The sequence below is a fragment of the Setaria italica genome, chromosome IX, assembly GCF_000263155.2.
Source record: "Setaria italica strain Yugu1 chromosome IX, Setaria_italica_v2.0, whole genome shotgun sequence".
Taxonomy (NCBI): domain Eukaryota; kingdom Viridiplantae; phylum Streptophyta; class Magnoliopsida; order Poales; family Poaceae; genus Setaria; species Setaria italica.
In genome coordinates, this window is record NC_028458.1 from 54,998,871 (window position 1) to 55,025,158 (window position 26,288).

Consider the following 26,288-nt stretch of genomic DNA (forward strand, 5'->3'; position numbering starts at 1 on the left):
TGCTCTCCATTGCCTATGTTTTTTGTTCAACTCCACAAGTTTGTTGATGCAATTGAGCTACCGAAATATTGTTCTGGGAGAACAAATTATCAGCTATTAGAAGATGCACAGTTTTTGTAAGCTTGAGAATAACAGACCCAGTTCATCACAAATTGATGAAAGTTCATCATGCCAAACTCATCACTCAGAATAAGATTCCTACATGAACTTGAACGGTAAAGTCGTAGCGAAAGGTCCCATGTGCATGCAGATAGGCAGGACATTGCATGGAACTCAGATTACACGTCCCAGACAGGGATGGGAAGGCAGCTTCCGAACTGGTCGACCTCATGCAGATCGTCCATCTGGAACCCTCCGTTCACGCCGACGGCGCCGCCGTGGCCTCCCGCGATGTCGTTGAGGTCCGCAGCCAGCGCGTCCCAGTCGAACTCGCCGTTGCCGCCGAAGCCGAAGGCACCGGCTACGTCGCCGTCGCCGTGTAGGCCCTCCTTGGCGGTGGCGCCGTCCTCGTCGGTCTTGAGCACGCCGATCTGCTGCAAAAACTCCCTGAGGTCGAGCTGGGGCTTGTCCGTGCCAGCGCAGGCGCCCTCGCACGGCTCGGTGTCGTCGTCGGCCGTCATCGCGGCCGTGGCCACCGCCTCCTCCAGGGCCTGGAAGCACGACATGGGCGGCGGCAGGGCCGCGTGGGCAGCCACGCCGCGGCCGTTGGTGACGGTGGAGCAGGGAGAGGTGGTGGAGGCCGGGAGAGGCGGGACGACGAGCTGGTGGGGAGCTCGCGCTCCGCCCCCGCAGGGCGGCTTGGCCGGCGGCGCCCCGCCGTTCTTGAGCTCCTGCAGCCTCTGGTGGATGACGTGGACGTTGTGCTGCGCGTTGAGGTTGAGGAGGCCGTAAGCCGGGACGGCGGCGCCGCCCCTGGCGGAGGCCGGGAGCCACCTGAGGCGCTGGTGCGCGGCGGCGGCGGCGGCGGTGACGGAGGCGCGGAGGTGGGGCAGGTTGAGGAAGGCGTCTGGCCCGTAGAGCCTGCGCGCGGCCTCGTCGTAGGCGAGCGCGGCCTCCTCGGCGGTGGCGAAGGAGCCGAGCCAGAGGCGGGTGCGCTTGTTGGGCTCGCGGATCTCGGCCACCCACTTGCCCCACGTCCGCTGCCGCACGCCCCGGTACTCGCACGCCGCGTTCTGCGGGCCGCCCTTCCCCCGCGTCGGGCCCTTCTTCCACGCGCGCTTCCGCCCGCCGCCGTAGCTCTCCATGGACGTCGACGTCGATCAGCTACCTAGCTCTGATAGATCCTCTCCTGCACGAACCCAACGCCGCTTAGCATTCAGAGCAAGTGAGCAACCAACAATGAGGCAACGAGTGAGACGTGAACGAACCTTTGCCGGAGAGCGGAGGATTTGGAGCTACTTTGAACTTTGAAGTGGAGGGGAGGAGGGTTTTGAACTTGAGCTTGGAGTGGGCGCTGGGAGCTATAGGAGTGTAGTGAAGTGGGTGAGGAGAGTGTGACGAGGGGCGCGGAGGGTTTAGTAGAGTGGCGCGCGGGGGTGGGGGTGTGATCGGGCATCCCATGGGTTTAAATGTTGTCACGGCCGGGAATGCATGCTCGGCGCATCATACAGTGTCGCGCCTTTTCCAGACCTGTGACCGTGAGCTCTCGTCGGAGGCGGCATGTGACCGTTAGGCATCTCTAGGAAATGCACTGTACGATGCGATTAAAAAAAAACCATGCCGATTTTGAGATGATCTCAATTTTGTTTTTCAATCTTTATTTGTCGCATGGTTTTGGATACCCAAATCCTTCACTTCTGTGATCGTTGGATACTTGGATTCACTCCTCTCCCTTCTCATTGCGATTTTGATTCTCTACCTTGGAATACCAACTTTTGAAATTTAGTTTCCATTTCAGTTTTTTCAAGTGAACAAATTGGTAGGGCAACTGCCAACAGAGTCTTTCCTGCGTGTACTTCACACATACTTGTTCAGGTCCGTTAACAATTTGCGTCGGTAGAAAATTGAATTTTGAGTATAGGATACATGATGCATGGGTATGCACCAAGGAATCGAGGACGTACGGGTCGCAAGGCGATCGAGCACGTTGATTCGTCGTCCTGGTAATAAGAGCGGCATGAATGCGAGGTATAAAGATCCACCTCACAGCATTCTTGGCTCTCACGAGCGCGCTCTTCACATGCTCCTCGTCCACGTCGGATGCATGCATGCGATTCCTGTGCCATCCTGGCTTGTGAAGATCAATCTTGTTTGACCGGCTCTACCTTGCAACCAAGGGAAGAAACGGATAAACATGCCCATGTCTAATCTCCATGCATGTTAAGGCCAACATTGCTAAATGCATGCCACAACATATGGCATTCAGTTTGTTCAGGAATGCAGATTGACATCTATAATTATGTTGTCATAATCACATATCTAGCGAGGCAAGTGATTCATAAAGAACTGACGTTGATCGTCTGATCGTCTGCTCAATTACCTTAAATTTGCTCAGCAAACAAATGTAACACCGAGCAACAAAATTCTTTTTTTTTTCTCAGTGAGAGCCAACGTGGCTTGGCATTGCGAAGAACTTCCCCTTTTCAGGAAATGATTTAACTCGGGCCATCAGTAAAAAAACCAATATTTAGAAGACAAAGGAAAGATATACAGAATGTAAGAACCAAATCTACAGACCCCTTCCTAATGAGTATGTCTATCTTTTTTTTTTTTTGCAGTTGCAATGCTGCCTCACTAAAACTTTCAGGAAGCTCTCGAGCAGATGGTAGGCAACCCAGTTTCCTTTGTTTGCAGGAGACCTTGCCGCCAAGGGTCATTGTACAGTTTATAATGCAATACCTGACAAAAGCATTCTTTCTCAGCAAATATGAACACAGCAGAACATTAGTTCTAGGGTGAAAAAGGATGCATGAGAGAATGGCACATGGTCAGGTAAAATTCAGGTAACTTAATATGATTCACCAAAGCTTTCTACTGAAAATGTAACATTTTTCAGCTCTATCACATAGCAGATGCCAAGCACGATAACATCCACAATTCCATACCAAAGGTTTGAGGAGCAGGTTTACTTTGAATTTTCTGAAATTACCTGCATAAATGTCGCAAAGACATCATCATCATCAGGTAGTTTTGATACCTCAACAGACCAGGGTGCCTCTTCAGAGAACAGCCTTTTCTGTCTCTGTGCCTCCAGCAATATAGAGTCTCTATAGAAAAACCTCTGCCACATCTGGCGCACATTCCCAAGCATAAACTCTACTTGCGTTTCATTTATTCCCTGGTGATATGGAAACAATAAGCATGCCGTAGGCGGTATATCCAAAAGAAAAGGAAGAAATCAAGTTAAAACGTACTCGAAGTGTACTTATGAGGTTTGGGATGTCATCTTCTTGTAGACGGACCGCAAAACTGTTGTAGTTAAGCACATTTTCATACGGCAGAAAAATTCCATCCTACAATGCAAGCAAGAGAGTAGATAGGCCTGAATAAGAACCGCATGATGAAATGTTCCATCATGTCAACACTCAACAGCCTATTCATATACACATTATATTGTCCCTTGATATGCGACACAAGGAAAATAATGTTGTATACCTGAATTATGACAGGAATACATCCTTGAAGCATGCTGTCTTCCATACGCCCACTCCAGCCATCCCCTGGCAGGACACCACAGAAAACAGAGCTTGCTAGTTCCTCATAATATTTCTCAGTTCGTAAATAGGTCACTGTCACATCAGTGGCATACTGCCTTCCAAGATTTCCCTGCTTGTTTGGTGTGGAACCAAATTCAGCTGCTAGCTTCTGCCGAATCCCCATGCTATACCTGCATCATGCAATCGAAGCAGCTTGAGAAACAAATTATGTTTCATTTTTTCCCTAAAAAATGCAAATTCTGTCACATGTTCAGACAGACAGACACATGCACACACAGATAGATAGACGCGTACGTGTCTTCTGGGCGGCCTCCTTCATATGCTGGACCTAGATTACCGTTGAAATAGAAAAGTGTTGTACGGTTAATCCTTGGCCTGCAAAAGTTGTATTGTAAGGTTCCAAGGAACATAAATAGTTTCATAGGATATGTTGCTAAGTTTCCAGATACCTTGCCCATAGTTTTAACCATATCGCCCCTGGGTCAGGTTCCTTCCATGCCGGAAGCACTAGATCCTTTCTTGGATCAAAACATGGATGGTTGCCTCTTCTATCTAAAGGAATATGATCCCAGTTGTCTGCCCAATAAGCACTTGTTGAATTCTTATGTTTCGTGTTAGTGTTTCCCCAGTGGACAAGCATCATGCTGTTCCAGATTTCTCTTGGAGCATAGCAGGCACCTTCATCCCATGAAAAGAACTGCCTTTATGTAAGTTGAAAGGCAATCAATTAGCACAGCAATTGAATAAGAACCAAATAATCATTATACAGTTAATTTCATCCAAACATGAAACCCACCCATATGTGGTCTCTTCCCGAAGTGCGGTTCCAGTAAGGATACTGCTGAGCTATGTGATCATACGCCATTCTATAGTACTCCAGAGCATGGTAACTCCTGAGGCGCAGGTCCCTCTAAAATTGAAACAAACTCAAATTACTGGAGGGAGAACACCAAGACCACTGAAATACAGCATTTGGATCATGATTCTCACCGGCATTAGCAGATGTGGAGCATCATCAGATCTAGTTATTAGACATGAGTCAAGCACTGGCACATAGAAATAATCAGCTTCGTCCCCATTAAGAGTGCGGTGAGGGCTAGCAAGAATGCTCTCATAGAGTGCCATCTACATGGAAATAAAACATTGGTCAGATCTGCTTGCGCTGGTAAATTCATATCACCGTGAACATGGAACAGCAAACATTAAGAATATCTGCTAGCATCCAAGGTTAAAAAAAACAAACCTGGGCACCATACAATTGCTGGGTCCACAATGTTCTGTTTCTGCCATCGTAAATTCTGTTCACACACTGAAACTTGAAATGTCGTCCCTGTAAAACATAACATAGTAATCTCAATGCTGCAGCAAAGCTTAAAGAACACACACACAAAAAAGAAACTTGCGACATAGACTTACTTCAAGAAGATGATTGTCAAACTCAGCTGGCAAATCATATACATATATTAGTGGCCTTTTTTTCTGAACAATGGCCTTAACATTGATGGAGGTACTGTTTACAATTTTCAAGTCTGGTAAATTCACTGGTGGGTGGAGCCATGAGGGCAAGTCATGTGCAAGTGAATGCGCTGATGGGATACTGCAATCAATCCCAAAATAACCACTGTCACACTGAAAAATATTCAATGAGATTACAGGCTACAAAGCTAGAACATACAAAATAATGCGCCAAGTTAAATTTAAAACAAGCAATTTCATTTCTTTAGATAAATAATTTTCTCTGAGACAGACCTGACAGAAACCACCACGGCAATGTCCATGTCCAGAGCATTGGTTGATGCAGCTGCATTCAACACGTGTCTCACAGAACTGCCCCCAGAGTCCATCATATTTGCAATCACATTCTTCTTTATACTTCACTTTGGACGAATATGCATCCTCAGGGACCACATTACACCAGCCTAACTTACTTCTGTTTGTCGTGAATACGTTTTCCAGGTCGGGTGTTTTCCAATCGGTAAGCTTTGGATCATCAGGTTTTGCAGGAAAACTAGAAAGATGGACTAGAGAAGCTTAATAATAATAAAGTAACTCAAAAACACATATTGAAAATAAGTATCAACGATAGTCTTACATTGTTTTAAAACCACAAGCTTCTGCCACAGGGCGATCTGGGTATTTTGTTCCTGGACCACAGAAGCACATTGCCCTGGTTGTGTCACAGTGAGCTGCACATATGGAAACTATCCATCGTCCTGCAGGCCATTCTGGGGAACTCGGGAGGTTGCATTCCAATTTCAGAACCTCCTCACATCCTTTCCCTGCATTAGTCATATTGTGACTTAAGTTTCGACTAGGGATACAGCACCACAAATCAGAATGTTACGGGAATCTTTAGAAGCACGAGGAAATATCAATATAAGCAAGGAAACATACATATGTTCCCACCTTTCCATGCATAACACCCATGTTCTTTCATTTTTAAATAAAAGATTTTTTTTTGAAAATCCATAAATATGGAAGGAGCAATCCATTCCCTAGCAGAAATATGCAAGTAGATAAACAAGGGTCTAATCAGATAATTGAACAATAACCAGTAGCTGTTTATTGCACATTCCAGTGCCCATTTTTCCTTGGTCACATACTTCACAGAGATTCAAATCAAAATTTAGCTTGGCTGGTCTTTGGAGTATTGCATATAAGGCCTCAATACTGCATTTCTTAAAGCCATGAGTCCAGGCGCACACAACTGAATGGTCTATATTCTTTCAGACACGCATAATGGATGTTCTATGTTCTTGCAGGAGTGCGGAGTAATTTGAAGTCAGTATGCTACAGATCAAGATACGGACCTCGGTATATGAGCATACTCACAGATAATACTATGGAAAATATGCCAGCAAGCAAATGCCATTATGCGATTACCAAGACATTTGTAGATTGCATTATTGTGTCCAATCCAATATAAACACATCCACAATTAGCGTTTTGTGCTTTCTAACTCTATGGATGTTCTATTTATCATTTTTTTCACTCAATCCCTATCTTAAGTTCTTGAAAGCCAGTCCTTACGATTACTATGAACCATCAAATTTTCAGGCATACAAATTCCTGATGAAAATGTATTCTTATTAATAGAAAGTGAAAGCTGAAAAATAAGACCAACCAGAATATCCATGAAAGCATCTGCACTCTCCCAGATTATAGTTGCACACACCACGGCCACTGCAGTCTTTCTCACATCGCTTTGCACCTATTGCCTGTTATTAAAGAGCAACCCGAATTTAACTCAAAACAAGCTAAATCCAAGTCCAGCGAACAGGGACAAAGATAAGTGCAGACCTCAGTGACATTGACAGACGAGGAGTTAGCATGGCACCCAGCAAGCCATCTCCCAACCTCAGCCTTCCATGGTGCGCCACGGAACACCACAGCACCATGCGAATCAGAAGGGAACTGCCCCCTGAGACGCGAATCCACCACCCCAACGCCCGGGAGAGCATTTCTTGGGCGGCTTATACTGCTGCGAGCACCGAAGTAATCCAAGGAGGAAGGGAGGATTGGCACCATGAACACATGGACAGCGGTGACAAGCACCACCAGGGCGCCGGCGGCGCCCACAAATGCCACTGGGCATTTCGTCGAACGGATTGCGAGCATGGTCAAACTACCATCTGGGCATCACACTTGGAAAATGCATTGGAAAATTATGCTTGTTGGATCAGAGCCGGCATAGTTCGGCCCTAATCGGTGGAGGCAACATCAAGGAACTGACCAACAAAAAGATGCTATTGGCCCAAGAAACTTTCATCAAACAGTCTAACAGAGCAAGAACCAATAAACTTGACGAGCACGGAAATTGGCGGCAAGAATTCATGGAGACGCCAACATCCGCAGAATCGACCATAGAAGACACAGAAAGACGCTGCGATTTGGACACAGGGATTCGAGGAATGGCATCGGGATGCAGGGAAGGAGAAACGAGAAGGGAGTATTGGGATGGAGATGTAGAAGACCTGAAAAGGATTGACTCACCGGTGGAGAATTTTGGAGGCACGAGCCGTCAAATGTGACACAGGACAGGAGAGGAAAACCTTGGAATCAAATCACGAAGGAGCACGACTGGTCGCGGTCGGAGCGCATCTTGAGAAGCGGTGTTCGGGTCCGACAAATACCCACTAAAATTAGAGGGATTCCGAATGTGGCGTGGCTTGGCTCGACTTGTTGGCTGTGCTATTTGGGGCTGGCTGCAGCTCTGCAGCAGCCAACAGCACCAGCATGCAGCCTCGCTGGCTCGCTGCAGCTTCTACAGTGACCGAAAGCTGGCTGCTGCAGCAGCTGCAGCCCTGTTGTAGCCGCGCAGAAAACGCAGCTCGGCTCGGCTCGGCTAGTTTGTAGCTCGAGCCAGCTCGTTTTGGCTCGAGCTGAGAAGGAAAGGGCGAAGGGCGCCCAGCCAGCGAATTTGCGAAAAGCGCATGAATTCAGCACAAGCAATAGCCTTCAACATACAACAGCCAAAAGAAATTCGCAGTTTGACCTAGCACATTTGGCTCGCGAGCTGTTCGACGAGCTGAAACTTCAGTTCGGCTCGTTTCTTCCAACGTAGATCTGTTTTTTCCGCTTATAAGCAGGTTTATAGGCAGATTACCGATGAAAATAAGCGAAAATCAAACCAAATATCTTGCTTATCTTTTCAGATTCTCACTTATATGATAAAGAAAATCTTCACTTAAATTATAATCAAGCATCCTAAGAGAAGCGGAAACAAAATAGTACTATGAATGAACCAAGCAAATGATTTGAGTTATAGACGAGTTACAAGGAACGTCTTGTACATAAAGCCAGTGCCCAAGTACCAACCTTAATTTTTTAATCGCACCATTGTCGATGAAAAAACGAGTTCGTACTCTTCTTGAATGGACGATCAAAGGACAGCTCAATGCAACCCAAATCAAAGTGCTTTCGAATTTGTGTTTCTACTCCTGGTCAGTAACTGGAAAGTCTGTCACAGACCAGCTTAATACTAGTCTTGACAACGAGTTGCAAGTTCTGGAAGACATTTAATTGCAGACCTCTGAACATTCCTAGAAGTTAGGACTACATAGTATCTTTATGCAAAAATTGTGAAGTTGCAAGTGAAGAAATAGAAACATCACCAATTCAAAGTAGAAAAGCCAGTACGATCAGGAGTAGAAACCTTCATGAATTAAGAAATTGGGCATTTGAGTAATATCAACTCAAGGAATGGATGCATTAGACTTCAAGCATGTGTGGTCTGTTTGTAGTTTTGAACTGCCAAGTAGTGGCAACTACATTCAAATAAATCATTAAATTGTATCACAACTATCTTGTCAGGAAGAAAAAGAAATATCAAAGTTTCAAATTTACCTCAGTATCACTTCAAGAGACAAAAATGCTGTTTGATTGGCCAAACAGCCAAGCAGCAGAACAACAACATTTTGCTATATCTCGAATTATACATATGGAAAAGACTCTCTCAACCTGTATGACTATACATATGCTTTTTGTTTATTTCCCGGACAGGGTGTCAGGTGCCCATCAAATGAATCAATCAAATAGGAACTATGAATATTAATTTGGGAATGAATGAAGGAATGGATTCTAACTACACCAAGTGTTGTTCGCTAAATTTCGTATTATTCTGCTGCTACTCCACAAGGAAAGTGCAGGGCTTCAAGAACCAAAACATGCTACCGGAGCTCCCTTCTGCATCACAAGCTCTAGTATTGTTCATATCCTTAACCCCAAAGGGTTGCCTCACAGCATCTTTTTTGCTCTCCAGATCCTTAGTAAGTGTCCCCTTATCCTAAAGAAAAAGGTAATTACAGTCTGATTAGATAACTGCACAATCAAATATTCAAATTCAGATGAATAGCTCATTGGTAATGCCTTCTGTACAGTACAAAACAACGAGTTCAGTTATGAGATCCACAGAAATGTATGGTATGATCACACACAGTTAGCACAGAGTAAGGTGGGAAACCTACTTGAGACCAATACACCAATATATTCACTATGAGGCTTACCATGAATACCAGGTTACTAATAAGCATCATTGTTAAAAACCCATAACAACGTTAGAAAATATGCATTTACCATAGGCCATTAATACATTTGGTAACTCTCTACTTGTGTTAAACGATGCTAGATATGAAAGGAAGTTACTTCTGTACCAAACCATCTCATCTGCATAATCAGCTTAAGTTGAAGTATGGTGAATTGGTGATGCCAATTTAGTTCATTGTAAGATCTATTAAATCATCAGGGGAAGAATCGGTCATAGGCAGTCATGTATTTTAGGGCAGAAGTCATAGCCAGTCATGATAATATATGATCTAAGATCTAAAACAGACCATTGGTTATTGTGAACATTTGCCTTTCGAGAATTTGAAGATGGTTACTCCCAGCAACGAAGACATTGAAATTTCACCAAGTAAACACCATGATCTAAAGCCACAGCACTGAATAAGCAAGTACTATAGTCATGCCGGATTCACCTTCAGCGGTTTCTTGAGTGGTAAGCCTGCTGCTGCCATCCCTCCAGATTTAACATTCTTAATACGGTTCGGCGATGGGGATGGAAACCGCTGTGGAGTCGGTGGTGTTGCCTTCACCTCCTTCAGCACAGAGGGTGACCTTTGCTTCCCTGCTTCCACCTTCAACCCCACCTTCTTTCCCTTCCTGCAGAAACAAAGACTCAGCAATTCAAGCAACAACCACTACAATCGTCTACGCGTAAAGCTTGCATTGTGGTGATAATTTGCAAATTACATTGGGCTTGGACTCTTTTGCACTGTTTCTTGTCTTGCCACCTTCTTGGCTGTCTCTGAGGAAATGGGATCGCTGACGCCAGCATCACAAGCCACCTTCTCCATCGCATCGATCCCATTCCTGCAGAAATGAAACTGTCAAGGACCTGAACGTGCCAATCTGATAGCTGAATTTCTGCATTGCTTCGGTGAGGGAAGAATTACATTGGGTTTGAGCTGTGTTCCTCCTGGGTGTCTGTGACAGGCTGGCCGCCGCCGCCACCAACCATCCGCTTGAGCTCATCGTAGAAGTCTGAAATCTGGCCAAGTATATCCTTTCCAGAAAAGAGGTTCCTCGCTGAGAGGGTGCTCTTGAGCTGCCTGGGCGGGGCGTGCTTGTTGAGCAGCGCCTCCTTCTCAGCATTGTCCGGCCGCTTCTCCGCACTGGACTTGATGGCCTCCTTGGCACTCTTGTTCCACCGAGGGGCACCGAACGGCGGCCTACTTGGTGCCTGTCGCGGGGGCGGCGTCGCCAGCGCAGGGTCCTGGTTCTCGCTGTCCTCCTGGAACCTCTTCTTGGGCGCTGCCTTCGACTTCGGCGGCGTGAAGGTAGGAACGGCACCGCCTGCGCCGCCGCCCCGCCACTTGAGATTGTTATTGCCGTCCCTGAGCAACGCAATGGAACAAAAGGTCAGAACAAAGATTGATCAAAGGGTGTGCGCGAAGAACGCCTGGATTAGCGGGGAAAGTTCTTGGCAACCTGAGATTGGTGGCGTTGACGTCCCTCTCGCCGAACGGCAGCATGGCCGACACTGATCGCAGCAGCTTGCCCTGTTCAGAGTAAGAAGCGTGAGACGGGCATTTAGCTAATCGGGGGAAGAAAAGGGGCTTGCGAGAACCCAAGAAGGGCGAAGAAGAAAAGACCTTGGGACTGGGGCTCAGCCTGAGGAAATCCTCCGCCGTCTTCGGGTGCCGGCAATCTGCAGCGCCGCGAATCAAGAAATCAAGTTCCAATTTTGCAAGAAGAAGGACAAGGAATCCAGCACCAAGGAAGAAAGCTACGCGGATCAAGAACCGGGCCTGTTCTTGAACCACGGATCAAAGCGCATTGGTTCTGTTTTCCTCGCAATCAAAGCGCGGCGTGGGGAGAGCCAACCAAGAAAGAAGGGGAAGGGAAGGGCGGCGTACCGGGGCGACAGAACCAGGCCTCGTCGTCGATGTCGGCGCGGCCGGCGTTTGGGTCGGTGAGGTCGGCCCAGTGCGGGGCCTCGATGCCCTCGTAGGTCTCGTCGCGCACGTACCGCGACACCACCCGGCTCCAGTCGATGTCCTTGGGCTCCATGAACTCCATCGCCCCTCTCGCCCCTCTCCCCCCCTCCCTCTGTTTTCCCCTGCCGTGCAGGCGCGGGGGAGGAGAGCCCCGGGCGAGGCGAGAGCGATAGGAAGATGGAGAGATGGAGAAGGGGAGAGACGTTGCGGGTTCTGGTAACTTGGTCGCGGCGGCTCCTCCTTTGTCGCGCTCGTGAGTTGTGCGGGGGCGGGGGCGAGGCGAGCCGTTGCGCGTGTTATGACCACAGGGAAGAAGAATGGGGAGCGAAGACGACGACTCCGCCCGTTGGCTCCCGGCCAATTTTCCGACCGTTGGAGATCACCGATACAATAATGGCCATGCCCCATGGCGGTGGTGGCTCGCAGCCGGGCCCACATGGATCGGCACGCACATGAACATGGCACACAGGAGGTCAAAGCGAAGGACTCGGTGGAACGTTCCACTGCACAACCATCGAGGAGGATCGTTGGGGGTAGGCAGGCGTCACGCCGTCACCTGAGATTGTGACTCAGATCTACAGCAGGCAGAGATGCAGGATAGAGTACTGACCATTTCAATCATCAGACGGTAACCATGAGAAGATTATTTTGGTTTTACCATTGGGGGAGAGAAACCCATCAGATCCCCACCAGGTATATTGCTATGCCATTGTGCAATCGAGTGAACCAGTCCAGGATCAAACAGCAGAAAGATCAGGTGAAAAAAAAGGAGCTAACTTTCACCGCTCTCACAACATTGCACTGATAGTATTAAGCAGCAGCCTAGAACACACATAAGGGCCATGCCGATCATACATGAGATGTGCTCAGCATACACTAAGATGTCAGTGAGCCTACTGTAATCTCGCGTCTGATGATTGATCGCTGTCATAATAATGCCTACTGGGAAGGGGCCAAAATCATCTGCGAGGGAGACCCAGCTGCGTCCACCAGTATTGCAGTCTTCAGAGAAAGGCAACGTTGGATGCAGGCTCATGTCGGCTGGGGCAGCGGGTTCGTCTTCAACCACAAGGACCGCCCTAGCATGGCTCTACCGTGAACAGCCATGTATGAAGCATTCAGCCTAAGATTGCAAGGGGAGGCAAAGAGGACCATGCGTTAGAAAACACCTCTGCAAAAACAACGGCGTTAAGACAAATGTGACTGATCTTACTTGTCGACGTCAGGTATGTTCATTGGATCGTATGGCTCCTCTTTTTGTTCCATGCCTGGATGGCTACCAGCAACACAAGTAGCGTCACCAGTTCCGTCAACCTGCAAGAATGTGAAATTTGTCAAATATACAAGAACAAACTTTGGCCAGGCATGAAAATCACAGATCATTTGTGCACGGAGTATGAAACATGAGAGATCATCAAGGTATGCCCCCACAAATCACTTCCTCACAATGGGTGCAAAGTGCAGTGCTCATGCAAACTAACAAGATTAGCAGAAACAGAACAAGACAACTAATTCAGCAAATGCACATTCTGCCACCCAAAATCTTTCCCTCAGCTATTCAAGGTGGTGGACTATATAGTTCAAAAGGTTACAATTTTCTATTTCGGAAATCCTGCATCTGTTTTAACTTGAGGGCGCATCCTATAATTACATTGCTCATAAAAAATTAACAAGCATCAGGTCTCCACATTCACAACTTACTGATGAATGCACAAGCACACAGCAAAGAAACTCAGAAAAAAATATAATGAATGTTAGAAAATCTTAACCTGTTGGGGATACTGGCTATATCCAGCATAAGCACCATATGCATATGATGGGTCCTGAGCATATCCATATGTATCGTACCCATATCCATAGTAAGTGCTTGCCCACTGATTTGGATCTGCTTGCTGACTCCACACAGCTGATGGATCCTGCATATGGTTTCATGGAATGATAAATAAGAGAACCCATTGGATTCCACTTGAAGAGATTCCAGTAGGGAAAAACACAGAAAATACCATAACAAGAAAAGGAATGACAATTCAGGGAGAGTTATAAGAAAAATGAACAAAAGCTGCTTAGAAACTACATCAAACAAGCAATCCCCTATCAAGCCTGACAGGGAATAAGGACAATATCATGTGGCTCTGATTAATCCTCAATTCTAAGTGTTAACACTGAGTGAAATCTTCTTTAGCATGCTTATCGGTGCAAAGTCCCACACTAACACTAACAAACTGCTTCCACTTGATTTCATCAGGTCCCAGGTTGAAGAGATTTATCAAATGCCATAGGTTTATGCAGTAAAAATTTCAGTATAAAATATACCTGTTTACTTGCAGGACTTCGGCCCCATGAAAGGCGAACTGCTTGTTGGCCAATCATTGTGCCATGAAGACGTTGTACTGCCTCTTCAGCTGATGCCCTGTAATGGTAATAATGTAAATACACCATCTTTTCATTACTTAAAAAAATAGATTCTACTACCTCCGTCCTGAAATATAAGGCATCCTGAGTTTGTCCTAGTTTGACCAATTTCATAAAGAAGAGTATTAACATATACCACATCAAAGAAGTAAACTATGAAAATATATTTCATAATGAATCTAATATGCTCATTGGATTGAGTAAATACTATTGTTCTTTTTCTATAAACTAGGCCAAACATAGAATAGTTTGACTTAAACTCAGACTCACCTATATTTCAGGATGGAGGTTAAGATAGGATCAATGTGAAATTCATCTGCTTGGGATAAATGTGAAATTCATCTGCTTTGAAGAGGGATTTTATATTAAAAAAACAATAGATATATCCATACAATATCAATTGTCCTCTCAGCTGAGTTATCAATGGAGTGGTAATACTGCACTGAAATGTTCTTAGTTTTGCTTGTAAAGCATAGATTCCCTAATGATGTAGACAGGCATACTTATTTGAGGATGTTAAGACATTTGGATTGTGGACAAGTCCTGATCTGGGTATAAACTTAACCAGACACCATGAGTTTGGTTCCTAGAGCCTCCCATGCCTTGGACAGTGGCTAGTAAGAATCTTGTCTATGTAAATTTTCACGAAATAGAGGAACACATAAGTTTTCCTATAGCACTTACCTAGCTGCATACTGTACAAATCCACACCCTTTACCGACTGGAATCTTTACATATATAAGCTCCCCAAACTGAACACATATCTGCCTCAGCTCATCTTCTGTCACATTCGGGTCCAAGTTACCAATAAATATCTGTAAATGTACCCCAAGGTAAATGGCATATTCAACAGATAAACTGACCAGAAATATGGTAGGGGTTCGTACCGTTGTGTTTGTAGGATCACTATCTGGTAGAACTGTCTGGAGCTGAGGCACTGCATAAGCTGTTGCTGGATATATCGCTGCATATTTAACATAACTTATATAAGAAAACCAGTTATAATAAGCTTGCGAAAGAAATATAAGTAAAATGAAGAATATCCAACAAACAACAACATAGTGAATCACAGATCATCTAATATTACCTTTAGCAGCTGAATACTGAAGCTGAGAGCCAGCAGATTTCTTAGGTATTGCAGCACTTATCCGCATAGGTCTTGTTGAGCAGTACACACCATTCATTTCTGTCATTGCACGGTTCTTTTCATTTTCATCAGCGAACTTTACAAATCCATATCCTTTAGATCTCCCAGTATTTGGATCTGTGACAACCTTAGCCCCTCTAACAGATGGATAGTTCACCCGGAATGTCTCCTGTAGTAAGTAATCTGTGACATCAGGTGCCAGGTCTCCTACGAAAATCGAATGATCAGGTCCTGCATCAGGACGCCTCTCACCAGAGCTGAAAGAGGCCCAGTTCAATCTGAACGTGTGCTCAGTTCCAGGCATTTGTGTGCCATTGTAAGTCTGCAGAACTTTCTCAGCAGCTTCATGAGAAATGAATTCTATAAACCCATAACCCTCTGGAAGGCTTGTTACTTTGTTGCGTATTATTTTAACAGATTGTACCTACGCTTCCAAGAAATACAGGTCTTAGTACAATGAATTCAAAACATAATCTCCATTACTCAACAGGAAAAATAAAACTGTACAACACAAAATATGCCTACATTCAATTGAAATTAACATGATACTTCTGATGTTCAGATGAAATGCAAACTTATATGGTAAAAGAAAACATGTATCATTAGCTCAGTGCCAAGTAAAGACAATAAGGGAACCCAATCACAGATCATACATGCAACTTCTGAATGGTCGTTGCATTATCTCAAACAGCTGTCAAGGAATACTTTTTTACGCAGCTTAGAAAAATCAGATTTTTTATTGTTCAGAAACAGAGCTGCAAAAATTCACAATATCATCCTACCAAAGTTGCCAAAAACAAGTCCATAAAAATTTTAATGATCTCCTACAAGATCCCTAAAAAGGCTCATTGATGTAGATAAAATAGGTCTAGAGTGTTACACTCCCATTCACCAAGACGCAAACAAAACAAGCTACCATTGCTACTGTGACTGCATATTTCAAAAGGCCTATGTGGATAATTTTTCTTGCTCAAGCAATTTAAAAATAGCACGTGTTGGTAAAGTTTTCACACCCAGATACAGTTGCCTGGACAATGCTCATGAATAATCGTATCACTACTTATACCAGAAGCTCATCAATTTACGCGGAGGAAGCATATGACCACTGGAATGCACAATTATTTAGGTCAATTTCGAACAAAAAGGTTGCTTCGCAACCCTAGACCATGAAACCCTTACCACTCAGAATAAGGCGCGCATATGGATACGGTTGTCAACCTAGGTAGTTAACCTAACCAAACCCAACGAATTAGAAGCCACTACAAGTTGACTCTGAAGTATCCGAGAGCTAGAAGTACCATGTCGCCCGAATTCACCCAACCCGCAGCAACGCAGCCGCCGCTCAATCAGACACTGAGACTAACAAACCCAGCTTGAAATCACCGAATTCGGACCGAGCACCAACAAACCCTAGATAGAAACAGCTGCCTAATCTGGGCGCAACGCACGGTCTGGCTGGGTGAGCAGGGCGACGCGTACCTCCCCGGTGTGGGCGAAGCAGCCGTAGAGGTAGTTCTCGTCGGTCCAGTACTGGAGGTCGCCGATCCACAGCGTGCGGACCTCCTCCAGGCTCGTCGGCTGGTGGTACGGCGCCGCCATCGAGCGGCGCGAGGCTGCTTTGGCTGGGGTCGGAGGCGCGGCGGGGACGAGGGCGATTGGGGCTAGTGCGGCCGCTCTGGCTTCTCCCCTCCTCTCTCTCTCTCTCGGCGATGCCTGGGCTCGTGCTCGTCTTCCTTCTTCTTCGCCCCGTTTAATCTGAACCAGCTTCACGTGTTTCGGCCTTTTTGGGGCCTTTCTAGACCCATATTTGGGCACACCACAGGCAGGCTGGCCCAGTTCGCAATAGAGTCGGCCCGTGGCCAACATGCTCCAAGCCGCAGTTTGGGTGTGGGCCTTTGGCCCAAACTCTCCGTCTGCCGCCGCCATTTGTCCCGGTGAAAAACGACGAGGAGCTCCGGTTCTTCGGCGACTCAAGTCATACGTCATACCAGAACGGATCAATCCTCTCCAAAGAGAGAGAAGAAAGAAGCAACTCTGACACAGGGGGTACAAGAAAAGTTATACACATGCCGCCGGAAGCCAGGATAGCTATCGATACACAAATCCTGATCAACAACGGACAGCGCAAACATGCCACAGACCTCAAATGTATCAACAGGCAGAAGCAGCGCGTAATGAATCAATTTTTCTCCGTCCGCAAAATCTTAATCATATGCAACTAACACAAACTGGCACATGCTCTTTGCAATGAACAAAAACATATCGGAGTGATCGACACGTCGAGCGTGCATTCGTCTAGCAGGTGGTCTTAGTTCACAGTCGAGCTCTACAACAGCCTACAGCAAACCTCTCGGTAGCAACTACATCTGATTATAACCTATATTTGATAATACGATGCTAATACACAATTCTAAAAGAGGGGACGACACGCTGGCTTCAAGCAGAAATCATGCGTCCATTTTGGGGCACTGGGCTCAGCTTTGGAGCGAGACAACTTCGTGGAGGCCACATGACGGATAACTCATTGCCTCTTGGGTTCCTCGCCAGGAACTTCAGCGAAGCAAACAGGGCATACCTGCGAAAGAAATGTACTTTATGTACTTTCCTCAAGCGAAAGAAGCGTGGGAAGAAATGAAAACCAGAAATTTTGGTGCCAATTCTTGGTTCCTGACCTTGTTTATGCTAAGCCATCTTGTCACGCAGCTGGCATGGTATACATGCTTGCAGGGAAGTGTCATCTGCAAATTTCCTCTCCTGTACTCCATCTGGCAAATCACACACCTGTCAACCAAAGGAAAGTCGTGCAAGTTAACTTCATGTCCATCGAAGAAGCAGTACAAAGTTGCTGCAAACAAGTGCATAATCTGATCCACTGCGGTAAGCAAAGATCATCATGTTATATCAAATATATATTGTTGCAGCATAATTTTTTTAACATAAAGACAGCATGAAATAAAAGATTATAAGCTGACCTTTCACGACGTGTTTTCTTCCTTGAAAAGAAACCACACTTGTACTTTGTGACAGGAAGCAGTGAAATGCGTTCTTGGGAGAGACCACGGCTCTGGGTTCCAACTGCCTCACCCAAATCCAACAATTCCTGTCAACAAAACCTTGTTAGTGATGGAGTTTTCAAAATAATCAACTTTGAAATAGTTAAAAGAAAACATTACCAAAGAATGGTTGGCGAAATATAGCTCAACCATTGAAATCAAATTTTATATCAACAGTTCCATTGAATGAACCAAAGAGAAGCGGCTCACATAGGCATTTTTGACAAGGAGTTTTTCAGATAAACAAACCAAAAAAGACATGATTATTCAAGTAAGAACTAAGAAATGATTTCTTCACCTTAAATATTAAGCAATGAAGATGTCTATTAATTTATACCAGCCAAGCATCATGTCCCTTCCACTCTTATTTGAGTTCACATGCATGCATCCAGCTCCCTTCCACTCTTATTTGAGTTGAAAAGGAGAGAGACCCATAGATGATGTGATTTGAAATGATCTAAGTAACTTTGTCAAAGGCAACCACAGTATGCAATTTTTTAAAAAAATAAAAGTAGTTGGCGGTGCAGTAAGGAGCCATAGCCTCCATTTTAAATTGAGCATTTGATGATAACTTGGTCGTGGAAGCACCCAAATGATTACAACAATGCATGGTATAATTTATGCAGTCTCTAGCCTATGTAGCTAAGTGTACAGGTCTAAAGCAGAGCAACAGGTACAGGGATACATATTTTAAGTATCTGTTTTACCTGAGATAACCAGCATGAGAACATGGACAAAAGATTGGTGCAGGGAAGTCACTAACCTCATATGTCATATTGTCAGGGTCAATGTTATCTTGCCAAACAACCTACAGATATAATAATGATTTTCAGTGAAACAATTGAAACCTGCCATCCGCAGCAAACAACATAAATGTGATTTTACATAACATATGGAAAAGAAACTACAGCAAGCATGTTTTAATGATTATAAATAAACAATATTTGCGCATGATATGTGGAGTTGAATGCATAATTGTAATATACAATGTGGAATGTAGAAGCAACAAAGATTAGGCATGTATATGGTCAGATATGTCAAGCTATTTGCTATTGGAGATGACCTTTTTTTTCTATTGCAGAACTTTATGTGATCCATACCCAAAATTTATAAAAGGCCCTTTTAGGCGCATCAGACATATAAATTGACTTTGAATTGGAAACATATAAAATGTGGTGAAAAAACAACAAAAAGAGAAGAGAAATCCGTACAATAAGGGAAAATAATACCACGTGCACTAGCAGGAAATGGACTATTATGTAAAAGATAACCATGCTTAAAATATCCATTTACCTGAGGACTGCCCGGACTTTGGTGTACCTGTTGGATGCCTGTAAAAAGAACAACGTCAGAGTGCAAGGTCAAGATGGAATGATGGATTACTTTTGAGTTAAATTGTTCAAAAAAAATGTGCAAAAGTTAAAATGATTTGAAGAAGTTGCAAAGTGGCTGTCTGACTTTAAGGAAAAAAGCTTTAAACCTTGTGACTTATTAGTGCATGTTAATGTAACGGTCAAATTCAAAAGGAGGTATTTCTTTATGTATACTTGAAATTTTCTGTAAGGTTGTCATGAAATTAAGAGAGAGAAAAATCAAGTTACTGGATATTTCAACATGCACAAGTATGGTTCTAACAGTTGAGACCTCTCGTCTCCAAGCAGTAACATGCCCAAGGTTGACTATTTTACAACCAAGAATCTATATTGAAATAACAAAATAACAAAAGTACAGAGGTACGATACAATCATTAAGAAGCTCATTTTTCTGTTCCAATCTGTAATCAATTATGCTCTAGTGGGTAAATGCTAGAACAAAAATCTAAGTAAGATAAGAGCAATAACTGATGGTCAGACACTACAAAACTTTCTTTCAAAAAGGAAAATACACTACAAAACTCTTCCTGTCATATGACATACTGGGAGTGAATGAAGTAATGCCTTCATATAGACAGAGATATTAGAGTTTAATGGTTATAGAACCATTGTTATTTGTTTACTGGTCCTCTTAGAAAGGAAACTTTAATGGGAGTATTATTTGCTCCTAATCAATTTAGATGTAAAATTACCTTGTTTTAAAACATTAACACTCTTGAACAACTCTAAGTGGTATGCATGTCAAGTTGAAATGAAAATGTGATTACTACAATATATTCAGCTCAACAAACAGAATCACTAATATTAGGCTGCCAGAAGCAGATTGATAAGAGTAAAGTTTAATTCCCAGGTGAAATGGTGCAGTGTGCCAGTGTTATCCCATATCTGCATTCACCATCTGAAGATCCATGAAATCATTTTTCATTATTTAAACCCAAGTTACATTGATTGAAAAGGAAATGATAGTGATAAGTTTAAAGCATCACAGTATATTATTAGCAACTTAATCAGATATTAGTTAAAGTTCTCAAAATGATGTAACTTGCAGGACCTCTGTTTTCGAACTTACATTCCTCGGTAGCAGAATTTGCAGTTGAACGGGGAGCTTCACCACCCTGCAGTACAACATTGGCAGAGTCCACATTGTTTACAGGTGCGGTGTTATCCCATATTCTGCGCCCACCATCTGCTCTATGCATGTAATCATCTATGTCGTAGACATGGGCGTAACTATAGTAGTTTCCTGGAGCAGAATATCCATACTTGTACGAGTTTGTATGCATCATTGCCCAATATGGGTTACCCTGCACAATAGCAGCATAGAATTGTGAATTAAAACAGTCAATGGTAAGGAAATAAGGAATTGGTAGCTAAGGCAGTCGATTAAGCCATCTGGATTTAGCCTTTTCCCACCAAGTGCTATGCCAAAAGTAATTACATTGGTATGGCAAATACACAGAGTTACAAAGTCAAAAGTATGGCTATGGCAGGTCAGGTCTCAATGAGATGGAATCGATTGGCTGATGTATAAGATGATTTGAGAAACATGGCAATTACGTTTTGCATACCTGATCCTGAAAGCCATCCGTCAGAGCAAAGTCAGCATGAGCATAGGTGAGACCTTCAAAGAAATCCATGAAGCTCTCGGTGATGGTGTATGGGAACCCAGTGTTTATGTAGTGGAGTTCCATTTGTCGACTGCTGTTCATTCCTTATGATCAAACATGAACCTAACAAAAATTAACCATACAGAGTTGTATTTAACTTTGTCGCATGAAAAGTAGAAACAGAAACAATCGGATGTGTATCAAATGTTGGCACTGCTCTATATCATCTCATGTTGATGAAACCAGAGCAGGAATAGGGTGTTATCTAGAGATCAAAATAAAAGCCTAGTAATTGTACGGACTATAGAATTTGCACGTTGATCTTTAAACTGAACCAGCTGAGCAGCAAATATGCTAAGCAATACTGCAGATCTTGCTTACTGAATCTTAGTAAAGGATGCATATATCAGTTTGCCAGTTGATATGCGCATTGATAAGACAGCAGCCAAATTGTCATCATACGGCAAAATGATTTAACAAAGGTGGCCCTTTTCGCGACCACTGCTATAATGTGCATTCACCAAAGCGGAGGACTACGGACACATTCCACGCATCAACGCGTAATCCAGAAAAAAAAACCGTGCGGGAGGAGCGGAGTTAACGGGGGACAGTTGAACCTTAAAAAAAATGTGAAAACAGACTGCCATTGATACTCCATTAGCAGCAACCAAAATCGCAGCAAGATGGAAGATTGGAGCATCCATCCCAGAAAGGTTCGATTGCTCACATCAGAGGAAGGGGAGACTCAGGCAAGAACAAAAGAACAAAGCAAAGCTAAGGATTTTACTTACCGAACAAAAGAAGAAAATGCAAGTCCCGGCAGATCTCCACCTCCAGTTCCAGTAACGGAGTAGAGAAGGAGGCGAGCAATGACCCCGTGCGAGAGAAGAAGTCGAGGTGGCGTGCTTCCGCGGAGGAAGAGGAGGATGTGGGGGGTGTCGGAGAGGCGGAGGGCGCGGCGCGCGGCGAGGAGGGGCTCTCCGGGTGGCGGCACTGGAGAGGCGTGGAATGCGCGGGAGAAGAGGGGAGGGATTGGTGCGCGGCACGCGGCAGGAGCGCGACGCAGTGGAACCGCGCGAGGTTGGCTGCCCGCCCGCGCCGACGACGAGGTGGTGGAGGGTGGCGAGGTGAATTTGGGGGGCGAGCGAGAAGGCAGGGCGCTGGAGGACGAGGCGAAGAACTAGTTCAGAGCGAGTTCAGACCTTTGGCTGATAGCATAGGATACCAGGAGTGGGAATGGCAGGCAGATGGTGCCATAGTGGGGACAGGTTTAAGGGAAAACAAATAAGTGGTTTTTTTTTTCCCTTCGGTTCACTTTACTCATATCACCAAAATATAAGGATTCAAGATACATTTGCCAGCCTTTTATCGGCTTACGAATTTCTCTAGGCTCTATCCTTTTTTTGGTTTCGTGATCTATTTTTTTCCTGACAATAAATATCCGACAGAAATTAACATTAGTACTTTCTTAGCCAGCAAAATAGTCATGATCACGTATTAATAAGCCTCTTAAAATGAATAAGTTAAACTTGAAAAAAAAACTTGTGCATATTTGACATGTATAGATATTTGGTTGATCGAGCCAGTCGACTGTAGAGGGTGCATGGAAATACATGGCACTAAGCAAAGTTTATTTGTCGTACTATATATAGGTGGTTGGTTATATTTCTTGTTTGTCTCTAAAGAATAAAGATCCAGTGCAAAATGCCAAGCACAGTCGACAAACCCACGGTGTTTTTCCACGGTTGCCCATAATCTCTCCCCCAATCTTTCGCCGTGAACCATTGCCCATTTCTAATGGTCCTCTGCTGCATAGCGTGACCAATGACCGTGCACAAAGGCAAAATTCCTCTCTGGCAAAAAAAAAAAGAAGGCAAAATTCCTCTCTGGCAAAAAAAAGGGGGCAAAATTCCTCAGTAAATTGAATTACGGGGGCAACCTTAATTAGCCGCGCAACCACCGCGCGCAGTAATCTACTGCTCGCAAGTACAACAAGGAATGCACGGCACCCAAAAGCGCATGGCTATTACTACTGCTATCACCACCAAACCATGGACTTATTACCATGATAGCACCATGAAAAACAATGTAGATGCGGTACGAAAAACTTTATGCTTCGCAAGTACACTGGCCGTGATTGCCGAAGGGTACTACGGAGATTTCGCGAGCCAGTAAAGAGATGGCGTTTGCCTGTGGGTGTGGGACAGCTTGGCTTCACAACAGTTTTATTTCTGAATACGGTGCAGTTATTCCTCCCTTTTTTTTTTTGGCGAACCTGCATGCAGTTATTCCTAGCTGCGTTTCTGGCATATTTTGTGAGGCTTGCTTGCAAGCAACAGCATGTGTAGATTCTTGGAGGCGCGCGTGTACCCGATCTTAGCTTGCAAGTTACAAATGGAGTGTGCTCGGTTCCTCATCTAGCGTCGTCTCGCGTTACATGTGGTGTGCCCGTTACTCCATGAGCATGCAGAGTGCTCCAGCCAGCTAAGATTTGCCCGAGAAGTGAGTGTGAGTTGGCACGTTGATCTCCGATCCGACGTGGCAGCACTGCTGGACCAATCGGGGAAGACCCACCTTGCCACTCCTTGCTCCCTCCCGACCGTGACGTCCAATCCCACCGGGTCCCGCCACGTGGCGTGCTCCGGTTCGAGGGTCTCTCTCGAAAGCGACGCGCGTAGTGATTTTTAGTAACTGATTTTTAATTGCCAGTTTAATCGACAAGCATTAGATAGGTTCGGATAAAGCGAAAAGGCGGCCCAGCGGACCGGGTTCTACTGCGACCTCAACGGGGGGTTTCCGTTCCTCCACAGGGGCGTGCTGATCCAGTCTCACTGTCAGTGGGTCCACGTGAAACTGGACCCACGCTCCAGTGACTGCGTGCCGACCTCTCCCGTGCGGGAAGTACGCTTGGGGTGCACGCAAGGGTGCGGAGGCGCGGGGCCCTACCCTCCCCCGCCGCCGGGTCCAGCTCCCAGGCGTGACGCTTGGAATTCCTCTTCCCCCACGGCAAGGGGACGAACACGCGGGAGGCGAAGGCGAGAGCATGACGTGCGGGCCCGCAACGGAGCGGCCGGCAGGGTGGGCCCCGTGATCCCGCACTGTTTCTCCGTCGCTTTTGTCCCCTCCCCCCCCCGCTGCTGCTGCTTTTTCCTGCTTTCGCGCTGAAAAGCGTGCACGGGATGGGAGGAGAAGATCACGAGCGAGGAGGAGGACTGGAGGAGGGGGGCAGCGAGCAGTCGAGCACAGCGGCGTCCCCGTGCCACGTACACCCGGTCCACCGGCGTCGTCCAGGACTCGCGAGCGTCCTGACAGGGTTTGGTTTGGGCCTTTGTGGCTTGGATCTTGCCGTGCTTGCTGGCTCAAGCGTCAGATGCAGTTCATCGTCATCGTCGTCATCCACGAAGCGAACAGAGTTCTGTCGGTGTCGGCGTGCTGGGGCGAAGGAGGAGAAGGAGCCGTGGTGTATGGAACGGGTGCAGGGTCGATGGGGGATTGGGGGCGATGCGGGGGGCGGCAGGGATAGGGCGTCGGCGTGGAGGGATTTGATCAGACGAGAGGGGCCGTGTGCCCGTGCCGTCGTCTTTCTCTGCGCACTGCGCTGCCTTCTGGAAGGTACTTGTCCGTCCGGCGCCGTGGAAGCTTTTTCGCCAGATGGCCGCCACTTTGCTCTCGCTGTGCTGAGCTCGGGGACGTGACGACGAGGAGGCTGGCAACAGGGCAGTCGGCGTGCATGGCGAAAAGGGGGGCGCCGTATCAAAGCCTCCCCCGACGGCGAAGCAAACGGCGCCCAAGTTGTTTTGTCAAGAGAGATACTAGCTACTCGAGTAGTGTTACTTTGTTCTCAATCGAGACCGGGAAGGGTAGGCTCGTGAGAGCTACGCGACGACACGAGTATAGCAGAACGGAATAGTGGCCGTCGACGGTCGACACACTGACACAGACGAAGCTCACTAGCTAACGCAGCGTCTTGGGTTTGGTATGCGGCCCCCATCTCGCCTGGCCCTGCGCCGGCAGCGCGTGGCGCCGTGTCGCGCGGCCGTGCTCGTGGCGGCGCCCGGGAAAGCGGGGCTAGCTAGGCGGCTAGTGACCTGCGCGCTTGCCGAGATCATGAACAAACGGCGCCACGCGTTGGCGTACTGGTGGGTTACTGGCAGCCTGCCGGCCGGGTGCCCGTCTTGTCTATCGCTGAACGGTGCAGGCGCGACGACGTATGCGTGCCAGAGTTCACCGACTCCGGCGACTCGACATTGGCGATCGCCTTGTCAAGGAACATGTTTTGGTACACTCCCAGTCGCAGAGGTAGCTCGAATCCGTTGAGCTGCAAGCGACCAGGTCCACAGTCGCACCGGTATCTCGTCGACACGTACTGTACTCGCTTCTTTTTTGGCATGGGCAACGCAGTGCTACCGTTCTGCTGGCTTCACGGGGAACAAGTTGTGCGCGGGGGTCATGGGATGGCATGGCTGCAATGTGAGACCTGCACACCAAACCGTGTAACCAAATGCCAATAAGATCACGCATTATCATCAAATGGAACTACATAAGGGGAAAAGAAATTAGGAGTAAACCCAGAATGCAATGCTGAAGGCCACATAAAAGCACTGGGCCAGAAGGTTAGTGGGCCAGAATGGACCAAGAAGCGTAGGCCCAACAAGACACATCTCTCCTCTTTTTTTTTGTTTTTAAAACATTGTGCAATATTCCCATGCAATGCAATGGAACAGAACTGTCTCGAGACTCGAGAGAACCTTGCCAAGACGAGAAAGTGGTGTGATCCACTCCGAACCAGTACATTGCATTTAGACGTTTAATCCCTGTTTGGATGGGTTTCTTTCAAAATAGTTTCACCAGTGAAGTAAAAAATAATGATTTCATTCGGCTTCCAGTTCATTTTAACTTCAGTTGATAAAATAGTTTTACACTACAGTATCTCGTTTTACGCAAAACAGGTGAAGTTGAAATCAAAATAAACCCTCCCAAAGAGACCCTTAGTCCTTATGAAAGGTCATATAACTTCATTATTGCGAAAATTCCTCGTGCGCT

At 45.9% G+C, this 26,288-nt stretch overlaps 5 protein-coding genes across 5 annotated transcripts; all 5 read right to left on the reverse strand.

The window, feature by feature from the left end:
- Positions 1-84: 84 nt before the first annotated feature.
- Positions 85-1,509, reverse strand: LOC101760007 (dehydration-responsive element-binding protein 2E). Its single transcript, XM_004985465.3, has 2 exons — positions 1,368-1,509; positions 85-1,288 (listed from the first exon to the last, which is right to left on the reverse strand). Exon 2 carries the CDS (start codon positions 1,242-1,244, stop codon positions 279-281), a length of 966 nt encoding a protein of 321 aa, XP_004985522.1. The 5' UTR covers positions 1,245-1,288; positions 1,368-1,509; the 3' UTR covers positions 85-278.
- Positions 1,510-2,511: 1,002 nt separating this feature from the next.
- On the reverse strand, positions 2,512-7,812 carry LOC101760409. The gene is made up of 14 exons (XM_004985466.4): positions 6,957-7,812; positions 6,781-6,874; positions 5,749-5,935; positions 5,406-5,664; positions 5,073-5,285; positions 4,900-4,986; positions 4,647-4,781; positions 4,453-4,566; positions 4,106-4,353; positions 3,951-4,031; positions 3,595-3,826; positions 3,354-3,452; positions 3,089-3,277; positions 2,512-2,838 (listed from the first exon to the last, which is right to left on the reverse strand). The coding sequence occupies exons 1-14, from the start codon at positions 7,272-7,274 to the stop codon at positions 2,743-2,745; spliced, it is 2,352 nt and encodes a 783-aa protein (XP_004985523.1). The 5' UTR covers positions 7,275-7,812; the 3' UTR covers positions 2,512-2,742.
- A 1,170-nt stretch (positions 7,813-8,982) lies between these two features.
- On the reverse strand, positions 8,983-12,015 carry LOC101760825. Its single transcript, XM_004985468.3, has 7 exons — positions 11,573-12,015; positions 11,309-11,364; positions 11,145-11,215; positions 10,610-11,050; positions 10,407-10,526; positions 10,133-10,316; positions 8,983-9,441 (listed from the first exon to the last, which is right to left on the reverse strand). Exons 1-7 carry the CDS (start codon positions 11,733-11,735, stop codon positions 9,283-9,285), a joined length of 1,194 nt encoding a protein of 397 aa, XP_004985525.1. The 5' UTR covers positions 11,736-12,015; the 3' UTR covers positions 8,983-9,282.
- A 267-nt stretch (positions 12,016-12,282) lies between these two features.
- LOC101761885 (polyadenylate-binding protein RBP47B') lies at positions 12,283-16,945 on the reverse strand. Its single transcript, XM_004985470.3, has 8 exons — positions 16,692-16,945; positions 15,153-15,636; positions 14,953-15,029; positions 14,750-14,880; positions 13,967-14,063; positions 13,423-13,569; positions 12,867-12,967; positions 12,283-12,776 (listed from the first exon to the last, which is right to left on the reverse strand). Exons 1-8 carry the CDS (start codon positions 16,809-16,811, stop codon positions 12,686-12,688), a joined length of 1,248 nt encoding a protein of 415 aa, XP_004985527.1. The 5' UTR covers positions 16,812-16,945; the 3' UTR covers positions 12,283-12,685.
- Positions 16,946-17,384: 439 nt separating this feature from the next.
- LOC101761486 (E3 ubiquitin ligase BIG BROTHER) lies at positions 17,385-22,472 on the reverse strand. The gene is made up of 8 exons (XM_004985469.4): positions 22,037-22,472; positions 21,207-21,368; positions 20,708-20,942; positions 19,559-19,596; positions 19,029-19,073; positions 18,185-18,312; positions 17,885-17,993; positions 17,385-17,787 (listed from the first exon to the last, which is right to left on the reverse strand). Exons 2-8 carry the CDS (start codon positions 21,345-21,347, stop codon positions 17,734-17,736), a joined length of 750 nt encoding a protein of 249 aa, XP_004985526.1. The 5' UTR covers positions 21,348-21,368; positions 22,037-22,472; the 3' UTR covers positions 17,385-17,733.
- Positions 22,473-26,288: the final 3,816 nt, after the last annotated feature.